Genomic DNA, 12,050 nt, shown 5'->3' with positions numbered 1-12,050 from the left:
TAGCCCATGCCTATATTCCTACTCAAGGATCACAGTTTGAAGCCAACTTGCACAAGAAAAATATGTGACATTCTTATTTCCAATTAAACACCAAAACCAAAAACAAAACAAGCAAAAAAAAAAAAAGAAGTGGAGCTGTGGCTCAAGTAGTAGAACACCAGCCTTGAGCAAAAAAGCTCAGGGACAGCACCCAGGTTCTGAGTTCAAGTCCCAGGACCAGCACCAAATCAACAACATATAAAAACCCTCCAGATAAATGTGATAGAGTAAAATGTCCTTTCACATAAACCACTAATAAAGACGTAATTTCCCCAAGTATGACTGTTCAGTGACTAGGGCCTTCTGTCTATACCCATCTATTTAGAAGCGCCGAAGAGAGTTGAAGATTAGAGTTGAAGATCAGAGATTTGAGTCCTGGCTAGAGGATCATGGGAGGAATGCTGGGGAGGTCATGAAAAATGAATGGTGTATATATATAATATATAAATATTATATATATATAAATGTGGTATATATATATATGTATGTATACACACACACACACACACACAATGAAATTCTATGCTTTCATCAGAAAGAATGACACAGCCCCATTTGTAATGGGAATATTTGAAAAAAATCTTATTAAGTGAAGTAATCCAGACCCAAAGAAACATAGATCCCATGGTTTCCCTCATTGGTAGTAATTAGTATATGTCTAGGATACTCCTAACAGATGAGTAGAATAGCTCAATAGCTACGTACATATGACCACATAAGATGATGCTAAGTGAAATGAACCCCAAGACATGGACACAAGAGGTTTTTCTTTGTTGGTGCTGTTTTCAATGTACCATGTGATTTCTTTTTTCTTTTTCTTTTCCCTATGACTTATCCCCTGTTGTCATTGTATTTGATGTTGGTGCCCTGGGTATTGTAGATACATTTACTTCAATTAGGGAAGGGGAAACATCAACATGGTGGGACAAAGGACAAAAGGCAAACCAATGCAACAGCGATACATACAAGACAATACTCGAAAATGAACTGTACAACTTGGTGGGGGGAGGGAAAGTGGCAGAAAAATGAGGGAAGGGGTTCAGCAAGAAATGTGCTCACTACCTTACGTATGACAATGGAAAGAACGAAAGAACGAATGAAAGAAAGGAAGGAAGGAAGGAAGAAAGGAAGAAAGAAGTTGGGTGCTGGTGGCTCACACCTGTAATCCTAGCTACTCAGGAGGCTAAGAGCTGAGGATCTCAGTTCAAAGCCAGCCGGGGCAGGAAAAGTCTGTGAGACTCTTATCTCCAATAAACCACCAGAAAACCAGAAGTGGTGCTATGGCTCAAGTGGTAGCGTGCTTGCCTTGAGCTGAGGAGCTGAGGGACAGTGCCCAAAAAGGAAGGTAGGAAGGTAGAAGGAAGGAAGGAAGGAAGGAAAGAAGGAAGGAAGGAAGGAAGGAAGGAACCTCCATGGGGGCACTGTCTGTGTCTGCCAGGGAGTTCTCAGGAGGTCAAGTTGCGACCAGGAAATCACTGAATGTAGATGGAATACAGACAAGAGAGAAGATCTGAAAACGTCCCAATAGTCTCCCAGTCTTCACACTGTCTCACTCCGTCCCCCAAAAACATTCTTTCAGAACTGCTGACAAAGAGCCAGACCAACTTCCTCTTCTTCTCTGTGTTCCCTTTAAGGAAAAAAAAAATGTTATCTGGTAGCAAATCATTACCCCAGATGCAAATCATCAAATTATTCTGTCACAATCAATCCTCCTGCAATAATGGTTTCTAAGGCCTTCCTGGCCCCAAACATCTACACCTGCCCGTGAAAGAAGCAGGAGTAAATGATAAGGCAGTCCTTTGCATCAGACTCCCTCTCTTCCTGGCTTAAAGTCCCCCACTGGGGCTGAGTAGAAAGTGCTGAACCTGAAGCCAAATGTGTTGGTTCCAATCCTGCTTCTTAAATTTCATGGATGTTTCTCAATGGGTTTATCCAGAGCTTCCCGCTCCCTCTCTACCCTTCCTCCACTCTGACCACTGTCAGCCTTTTTCTCTTTCTCCCTCTCCTTTTCTCCCTTTCCCTCCTTCCTCCCCCCTCTCTCCACCCCACCCCTTCACCCGCCCCTTAGTTTTTTTCACTCAAAACTGGTGCTCTACCAATTGCGGCTCTCTTTACTTCCAGTTAATTGGAGATAAAAGTCTCATGAATTTTTCTGCCCAGGCTAGCTTTAAACTGTGATCTTCAGATCTCAGCCTCCTCAGTAGGTAAGTATATAGGTGTGAGCCAGCACTGCTCAGCTGAGCTGGTCTTAGGCAACATAAGCAAAATAAAAATCATTTTTAAATCACAGTCCCGTGTCAGGACTTGAGTATAAAAGTTTGCTGCCTCTGAATATATCTCATAAAAATATAAACAAAAGGCTTCATGCATCCCATATGATCTATATTAATTGGCTTTTATTCCTACTAGTTATGCCATAAGACTCGGTCCACAATCAGTGCTACAGCTTCCAACACAAAGTGAAGGCAACCACGTTGCCTTTGGTATAAGCTTACATCTCAACAGGACAGAGTAAAAAAAAACAAAAAACAAAAAACAAGCATGTCCCTGTCATCATCAGTTTCTACTTTATAGAGAAAGAAGGGGGAAAAATGGACAAAATGTGTGATCTAAAAGCCCTTTTCTCAGCTTATCTAAGTAAAAGCACATTCTGTGGCTCTGCCAGGCAGACTGCATGCTAATTACTCCTGAAGCAGCTCTTGCTTACACTGAGCTGACTTATACAGGGCTTTGGCTGGAGCCCTTTTCTGGGTGGAGGTGTTTCTTGGAAAGACACCAAAATTCTAGGACTGCAGAAATCATTCTTTACAACTTGAACTCGAGCCATTTGCAGCTTTAGTCACACCAAGTTTTGCTGGACTTCTATTACAGAGAAAATTTGAACATCAGGGGCTGGTTGGGGGAGGGAGAGAACTTGAGGATCTGAATATTGAAAGCAGCCAGGTCCAGAATGGACTGAAGCATCTCCTAACCTGCCCAACCTGCATGGTTTCTGGGTTTTTTTTCTGTGGACACTTCTCTGTAGAAGTTACCTGAGTCTTATTTCTCCTTATATTGATTTCAACCACCAGGTGCTGGCCACCTATGCCTGTAATCCTAACTACTCAGGAGGCTGAGATCTGAGGAGGGGGGGGGGGGGGAAGGGGAGACTCAAATGCGACAGCTTCTTATAGCCAATTCACCAACAAAATAAACAAAAAAGCCAGAAGTAGAGGTGTGGCTCAAATGGTAGAGATCCATCCCTGAGCAAAAAATGGCAAGTAAGAGAGAGCATGAGGCTGAGTTCAGGTCCTAGTTCAAAAAAAAAAAAAAATCATACCCTACATTCCTCTCCCTCTCTCCCTCCCTTTCTCTTCTCTCCTCTCCTCCCCCTATGCCCCGCACCCCCCCCCCCCCCACTTCTCTGAGGCCAAATGACCTATGTGGACCATATCTGGATCATTACCGCAGCCAGCAGTCACTGAATCATTCTCATTCTGGAGTAGCTGCTCTGTGTGGGTAAGGTCGATCCACTTTTGGATTGATTCAGTCTCTGGAGGATCTAGGCTGGTCAAATGCAGCCAGGGGAATACCATTCCTCTCACCACAAAGTTGCAGATAAGACAAAGACCACAAGACACGGTTCTGCCCCAGTATCTTAGGTCAGTTAAAACAATCCCAAAAGATCAAAGCTCAACTTCCGTAGCTGGCTGACAGCTATTGGCCTGCCCAGTTTGTTGTGAGAGGTCACGGGATGACTACAGGAGATATCCTGGTAGAGGACAAAGCTAATGCACAGAGCAGGGAATCATGAGCAAGGGCATGGACGAGAAATGGACCTGGAATTCTGGCCAACACTCACCTGAAACGTAATGTTATGTTGTCCCCAGTGATTTAAGTCACTCTGTGTTGCCCTTTTGAATGATCAATTATTAAACTTCAATGATGCTTTTCTTCCCCTCTGCATTGCATTTGTTCTTGTAACCTCAACAACTAGATGGAATTCTGAGAGAATGGACTCAAACCAAGTTCTATATTTACCCTTCCCATCCCATATGGCCTGCCTTGGTTCCTTCCATTTTAAAATGGAGATGATGGGGGCTGGGAAGGTAGCTCAGTGGTAGAGTGCTTGCTTTGCATACATGAGGATCTGGGTTCAATTCCTCAGCACCACATAAACAGAAAAAGCCAGAAGTAGGCGCTGTGGCTCAAATGGTAGAGCGCCTAGCCAAGAGCTGAGGGGCAGCAACCAGGCCCAGAGTTCAGGCCCCATGACCACCACCAACAACAACAAAATGGAGATAATGGAATTATTATAAGCATACTCTACACACTGAGTAAGATCTGATGTTCTCTCAGTCTCTCTGTCTCTTTGGACATTCCTGGGGCTTCAAATCAGGGCCTGGGAGCTGTCCCTAAGGTTTTGTACTCAAGGCTAGTGCTCTACCACTTTGAACCACAGCTCCACTTCTGGCTTTTTGTGGTTAATTGGAGATATGGGCTGGCTTTGACCCTCAGATCTCAGCCTCCTGATTAGCTAGGATTACAAGCCTGAACCACCAGTGCCCAGCTCTGCTATCATTCTAATCTAGTAAAGAATTAGCTTGTTTGGACATCCACGTCTTCAGAACCTGTAAAAATCTACCCCTTCACTCACCCTCTAGGAAGATTATTATCTTTAGCCTTTTGTCCCACGTTTCTCTCAAAGCTTACAAGAAAGCATTACACCATACCAGATACAGTGGAGGCAGGCCTGGGCTACATAGCATGACCCTTTCTCAAAGAACAGACAGCCAGGCATGGTGACTCATGCCGATAATTCCAGTTACTAGGAGAGTTTGGATCAGAGGATTCACAGTTCCAGGCCAGTCTGGGGGAGGAAAAAAAAATTATAACAAGACCCCATCTTAAGAAAACAAGCTGTTGTGGTGGTACCCATTTGTGTTCCCAGCTATGAGGGAGGCTGGAGGAGGATTACTGAGTTTCAGGCGGCCCATGCTAACCACAAAACCCCCACAAAATCCTACATGGAAAATAACAAAAGCAAAAGGGCTGTGGCTCAAGTGGTAGAGGCTGCTTAGCAAGTGTGAGGCTCTGAATTCAAACCCCACTAATGAAAAAACAAACAAACAAAACCCCACACAGCCATCAGTAGCTGCATGAAGGTTAGGGTAGAGACTTAAGCCTTCCTCAGCTGCTACAAGCTGCGACCCAGCTCTTCTGCAGCTGCCGTGGGCTTCCCCAAGCCGGAGCCCTGGCGTTTGTCCCCTTTGGCCACACCCTGGCAACAGCTGCTATACAAAAACCAGACATCCAGAAGGATACCTCATCCCACCAACAGGGTGTACATTAGACTCCATCTCCCCTCCCTATCCAGTCTTGACAGTGTTGGACAAGATAGTGGAAGTGATGGTGTGCACACTTCCCACCCAGCCACAGATCTCCAGGCTTCTGCTGGCTTTGCCATGGAGAGCGGCTGTTTGTGCAAGTGCTTCCAGCCCCTCGAGCCCTCGGCCCCCAACCACCTAATAATTCCCAAATACAGCCACTGACATACATGCTTCCAAGCTTAGTGAAGGATCTCAGTTCTAGTAGACACTAGAAAAGACTGAAATGTATGATCGTTCTACAGATGCTTGTTGGTCATGGGAAAGTACTACTGAACAGCCAAGATTTTAGAAGAAGCTCTTGATTCAAATAAATACTAGAAAAAACAGGGGAGAAGAAGGGCCTTCCTTCACCTGACATTTATCTTCTTTGGAGATTGGTATACTTTATTTGGGGATTTACCCATTTCCACATGAACAGGAGACATCACTTAAATAGCAACATGGGTCTTTGCAACAGTAATCCCAGGGAGCTGGGACAAGCCATGACACCTGTAACCCCCACACTTGAGTGGCTAACATGGGAAGATTGGGAGTTGAAGGCCAGTCTGGGCAGTAGTGATAACCTAACTATCTCAAACAACCAACAACACGCAGTTGTTTTATACATGCCCTTGCTGGCTTGAGTGTTGTTACAAACCATCTATTTGTAATTATTTTCCTCTTCCCCTTCCCCTGACTCCCCCTTCTTTTTTGTTTTGTTATTGTTAGTTGGAAGAAGTGGAGCTATGGCTCTAATGGTAAGAATACTAGCCTTGAGCACAAAAGCTAAGGGAGAGTGCCCAGGCCTTGAATATAAGCCCCAGGATTAGTACATAGCATGCGCGCGCACACATGCGCACATGGAGAAATCAGCCATGGTGAGGGATGGGGGATGTACTCAAATACATTTTTTTTCTTTTTGGTATTAACGACTGGAACCTAGGGCTTCCTGAAGAATAGGCAAGCACACTACTACCAACCTCCTTCCAATTTTATGTGACAGGGTCTAGCTAACCCTATCTGGGCTAGTCTCTAACTTGAGATCCTCCTGCCTCTGCATCATCATGCTCAGCCCTAAATCCATTCTTTGGTGTGTGTGTGGAGGGGGGGGGGGATGCTTGAATTCAGGGCCTGGGCACTGTCCCTGAGTTCTTTTACTCAAGCTAGCTTTCTACCACTCTGTGCCACAGGTCCACTTCTGGTTTTCTGGTGGTTCACTGGAGATAAGAGTCTCACAGATTTCCCTGCCTGGGCTGGCTTTGGCCTGTGATCCTCAGATCTCAGCCTCCTGAGTAGCTAGGATTACAAGCGTGAACCACTAGTGTCCAGCTTTCCAAATCCATTAAGATGCAAAACTACAAAAATACATTGGACAAGGTAGTGAGACATTTGATGACAAAAGAAAAGCCTGAAGGTCATGCGGTCAAAATGGCAGGAAAAAACAAGATATTGTGGTGCTGCGACCAAACTGCAGAGAAGTGTCAGCACTGGGCATCCGGCTCCCCGTTTCACATCTGGAGCATATGATAATCACAACACCACGCTTCTCGGCATATTGATTTAGTTTAACAAAGTTCCTTCCCATGGAGTAACTCCATTTGATCCAACACCACAAGGCCTACGTGGGTGGAGAGGATTGCATTCTGCAGGGAAGGACGCTAAGGTTTGTGGATAAAGACAAAGAGCAAGGAGACGAAACTGAACGAAGCCAGTATTGAAATGTCACATCCCGGTTTGGTATTTGGTTTCCTTCACCTCATCACTGATGACCCAGAAAGCAAGGCCAGGCAAGAGAAAGCAGAGGCAAAGCCGTGGGTGGGTATGAAGCAACCAGGAAGCAGGTGGCCCGGTCATCACTAAGTGTCCAAAATCATATTGTAAAAGGGCAGCTGAGGACAGAGGACTACGCAGCGACACCAATAACAAGCTAGCCAGAGCTTCCACCCCTCCATCTATTCGGAGGCCAGGCACGCGGCCGCTTGCATCTTTAAATTCTAAAGATGGTATTTCCTTGTACTAGCTTGTCTACTGATGGCATACAATCCTCATTCGAATCCTGAGTATTTGATGGACTAGTCCCAGAGGTAAAATGATTGGGGGAAACAAATTACAGAGCTTAAATTTTTTTTTTTTTTTTTTTTTTGTCAGTCGTGGGGCTTGAACTCTGGGCCTGGGCACTGTCCCTCAGCTCTTCAGCTCAAAGCGAGCTCTCTACCACTTGAGCTACAGCGCCACTTTCGGTTTTCTGGTGGTTTATTGGAGATAGGAGTCTCACGGTCTCTCCTGCCCGGGCTGGCTTTGAACCGCGATCCTCAGATCTCAGCCTCCTGAGTAGCTAGGATTACAGGCGTGAGCCACCAGCGCCCGGCGGTTAAAATTTTCCAAAGTAAAACAGAAGTGGGTAACATTTAGTCAGAAATTGTATGTGTGTGTGTGTACACCCATCCCGGGGCTTGAACTCAGAGCCGGGGGACTGACGCTGAGCTTCTTTTACTCAAGACTAGTGCTCTTGAGCGTAACTCCACTTCTGGCTTTTTTGGTGGTTAACTAGAGATAAGTGTCTCATGGACTTCCCTGCACGAGCTGGCTTTGAAGCATGCACCTCACTCAGACCTCAGCCCCCGAAGTAGCAAGGACTACAGGTGTGAGGCACTACTAGCACCTGGCTTCCTCTGACTTTGATGGGTCATGTATCCCCCTCCCAAAAAAAAACTCCTGAACGAGATGTGTCATCACAATCAATCCCCTTTCTTCAGAGAAGAAACTGAGGCAAGACAAGTAGACGGTCTCAACGTGACAGAACTGGTCAATGGAGAGACAAATCCCGGCAGCCTGGTTCCATATTAAGTGCTGTTAGTAATCACTTGGTCTTTCCTGCCAGGTGTGGTGGCCAGAAGTCACCTGTGGTGATGCAGTGAGTCCAATAACAGTGATTCATTCCAGCAACCACTCGGAGATTGCTTGCTAATACAGGAAGGCCTGGAATGAGATCTCACCACCTCACAGGAAATACTTTCAACTTCATTGCCATTGTACAGATGAGGAAACAAAGGCTCAGAGAAGTGATCTGTCTAAGGTCACAGCTACAAGAGATAAAACGGATATAATGCTTACCATCCAATCCTCATCATAACTCCATAAGGTAAATTACATTATGAGTCATCATTGGGAATTAAAAACTTGCGCAGGGCTCTGCAGGAATTAAACCTGTAGGAAGACTGAATTAACTCTGCCTTAAAGTCCTCCCCCAAACTTAATGTTGACACCTAACTACCAGGGCAGGGTAGGGCAGAGCAGAAATCCAAGGCTCAATCTAACTCCTGAGAGAGAGAATCTATTTTTACTAACTCCTGACTTGTGCCTGTGGTGGTTTTCAGGCCATAAAGTGCTAGGAAGGAGAGCGCTGGGAACTGAGAAGGGACACTTAAGAAAGAAAGCATCATGAAGACAAAGCACTCTTCACACAATGTAGTATTTGTAGAAAAAATAAAAAGGAAGCAACTTTAGCCCCCAGAAAAGCTTTACTTCAATTTTTAAATTAGAAAATGTTTTTAAAACTGGGAAACAAACTTTTATTCCCTTTATTTTCGACCATATATATTTTTAAAACATCAACAAGGAACATTTGTCTTTGCTAACACTAAACTGGATAAATCCCTACTTCCACTTCCTGGAAGGAAGTGTGCAAAGCTGGGGTAGTTACCAAACCTCCAAGGATCTTTCCAAGATTCTCCTTCACCGGGGCCTGAAACACAGCCATCTAGAAACCAAAACGGACTGGGAAATTCAAGACAACAACTAGAAGGAACTGGGGAGCATTGCATTCGGGGGGGGGGGGGGCAGGGACCCGCGTGCCAGCTCTGCCTGCAACGCTATAAGGCTGGGTGGCTTTGTTGTTTCTGTTTTGTTCTGTATACCAGGCAAAGTGACTTGAGACCACACGCTGGGAACAGGTCGGACCGTAAATCCAACGGTTAATTACATGGCCAAGAAAAAGGAACGAGGAGGGAGGCCGAAGGCACGGGGCTGTTTCTGGGTCTGGGAGACCTGACGAGGCTTCATTCCTGCTGCAGCCCGAGGACGACCCTGGGGTCCAAGGCCCCGAGTGCGCGCGCTGGGCAAGGTGACACCGGGGCGGCGGGCCTGACACGGTGGCTCACGCCCCCTTGCGGACCCAAAGGAGAACTGACGAAATGCCCTCGGAGGGAGAGGCTCCGGGTCTCCGACAGACAGGTTCTCGGGGTGGGGTGGGGGTGCTAGCCACCATCCTGCCAGCGAGGCGGTGCGATCCGCCTCGTTTTTACAGACGGAAAGCAACGGAGTGTCAGGAGAGTGAAGCGGGACGCGCCAGCCAGGGGGACACCCGAATCTGAAGACGACCGGAGGAGGAGAGGGGCCGGGGCAGGCGCGGACCCCCACACCGCCCCTCGGGCTCTCGGGAAAGAAGAGGTGCGGGGTGCCGGCAGGAGGCCAGGCGGCTCCGGGACGTAGGAAGAGCGCAGGGCGGGTGGGGGTGAGGGCGCACAGGGGCGCGGGGCGGCGAGGGCGCGCGGGGACGCAGCAGGCAGCCCAGGGCGCAGCACGCCCCACCTCCCCGCGTCCCCGTCCCCGCGGCCCGCGTCCGCGGCGTGTCCTCCCCGGTGGCTTCCGCCAGGCGCGGACACAGCGTGGGTCCCCCCGTCCACGCGCGCCGGCCGCGGTCTTTGGGAGCCGCGCGGGACACGCGAGGCATAGAGCCCCGGTGCGCGTGCGCGCAGGGCTGCAGCGGGCACGGGCTGGCAGTGCCAACGCGAGCCCACCGGGGCTGCGCCCCTCGCCTTACCGTAGCTGCTCCCCGGTCACCAGGACTTCAGCCATGCGCTCCAGCTCCCGTTGCTGCGCCCCGCCAGGCCCGCCGGTGCTGTTGCTGTCGCCGCCACCGCTCCCGGAGCTGCTGCCCTCCTCCATGGTCCGTACCGCGCTGCTACCACCACCGTCTCTGCTGTTTGGCTGAGGACTTGGGTGTTCAGATCAGTCTGCCCTCACTGAGGCCTCCCTCCGCCATCTTTGTTCCGGGCAGTCCCGAGGCTCTGCAGCGATTGGCTGGAGAGGGAATCCCTGCGGGTAAGCTGAACAGCTCGGCGAGTCCGGCCGCTGTGAACTCCTGTAGGGGGCGTGGCCAGGGCTTCGGCGTGGCCTGGGGGCGTGGCCGAGGGAGGAAAATATCAACACCTGGGCGGGGCGGGGCGGGGCCGGGCGGGGCGGGGCGGGGCCGGGCGGGGCGTGGAAACCGAGCTGTGGGCGCGGGCCAGGTACGAAGTCAGAAGGTCTATTCTTTGGGTAAAGAAGGTTTGGATAAATAAAGGTTCGTGCAGTGGAATCCTGCGCTTTTATTGTATTTTCTATTCATAAGGTGCAGAGAATAAAACTTAGAATAAGCCGACATAGTGAGCAATCGACTATCCACATGTCACTAACAGGGCACATGCATGTCCTAACCCCACTTAGCAAGAACAACCTTCCTTACTGACCGTGTCATCAAGACAGAACGCGGACCCCTGGCTTCTCCCCTAAATGTGCTTCATCTTCTCAACAGTCATTGTAACTATGACTTGTTGACATCCACTGCATTAAAAATGCAAGCAGGCAGTGCGTGTCACTCTGGCTACAGGGTTGTGCTCTAAAAAGACTTTAGTGTTGATGGTGCAGGCTTGTGACCCAAGCACTTGGGAGACTGAGGCAGGAGGACTGTGAGCTCCTATATCAAAAAATAAGCACAAAGCTGGTGTGATGTTGCATACTTATAATCTCAGCTACTGGGAGGCACGGATTGAGGGGATTGCAGCTGGAGACCATCTAGGCAAACAAACAAAAAACCAGTATCCCATCTCAACGTAGAGCTGGGCACGATGGCACGCACCTACTACGTCACCAGCTACGTGGCAGCACAAACAGGAAGATCCTAGATTGGCCTAGGAAGAAATAAGTATAATGCTCCATCAGGAAAATAAAGCAATAAAGGCTTTAATAAAGGGGTGGCTCAACTGACAACTACCAGGTCTGGAGTTCAAATCCCAGTATCATCAAAAAAGAAAGAAAGAAGTCGATAAATTAAATGTCAAGCAAAAAAAAAAAATTAAAGTACTATGAGCCAATAGAGAAGGAAGTAAATACTTTCAAATGACAGAATTGGTTCAAAGCATACTTAGAAGTTATCGTTCAACATTCCTCCTTCTAAACTTTTGTTTTATTTTGTAAAGCTCCACTATCTACATGCAACTGAAAGATGTCTTGCAAGAAAGTATTAATTTTTAGAAATAGCTTCACATTTACCTGCTGAGAAGCTGTAGGGACCGTACCAGCCACCACAGGCTGCCCTACCTGTCAATATACAGATAGCTCTCCGGAAGACTAGCATCTGGCCCTGCAGGGGACAGAAAGATAGGACAGGCAAAGCTCCTGCTGTAATCTCTTGTAGGTAAACTGTATCAGTATCATTTGAGCCATATTTGGAAGTATTTATTATCTTATCATTATTATTATTATTATTTAGACATTATTGTCATGTAGCCCAGGCTAGCCTCAAACTAAATCCATCCTTCCTTAGCCTCCTAAGAACTGGGATTACAGGTGTGCACTACCATGCTTAGTTCAGACTATGTTGTTTAAGGAAAGATGGTATGA

At 47.7% G+C, this 12,050-nt stretch overlaps 1 protein-coding gene across 1 annotated transcript in view; it reads right to left on the bottom strand.

Annotated features, from left to right (window-relative positions):
* Deptor (DEP domain containing MTOR interacting protein) overlaps positions 1-10,337 on the bottom strand; it is a 127,330-nt gene extending 116,993 nt beyond the window's left edge. The window contains exon 1 of the mRNA XM_069991328.1: positions 10,210-10,337. Coding sequence (XP_069847429.1) covers positions 10,210-10,334 — 125 coding nt within the window. The 5' untranslated portion in view covers positions 10,335-10,337. The remainder of the gene's footprint in view (positions 1-10,209) is intronic.
* Between the last annotated feature and the right edge of the window lie 1,713 nt (positions 10,338-12,050).

The sequence above is a fragment of the Dipodomys merriami genome, unplaced genomic scaffold (genome assembly GCF_024711535.1).
Source record: "Dipodomys merriami isolate MVZ:Mamm:240054 unplaced genomic scaffold, mDipMer1.0.p SCAF_4, whole genome shotgun sequence".
NCBI classification, from domain to species: domain Eukaryota; kingdom Metazoa; phylum Chordata; class Mammalia; order Rodentia; family Heteromyidae; genus Dipodomys; species Dipodomys merriami.
Note: the sequence above shows the minus strand (reverse complement) of the source record. Positions and strands in the feature narration are given on the sequence as shown.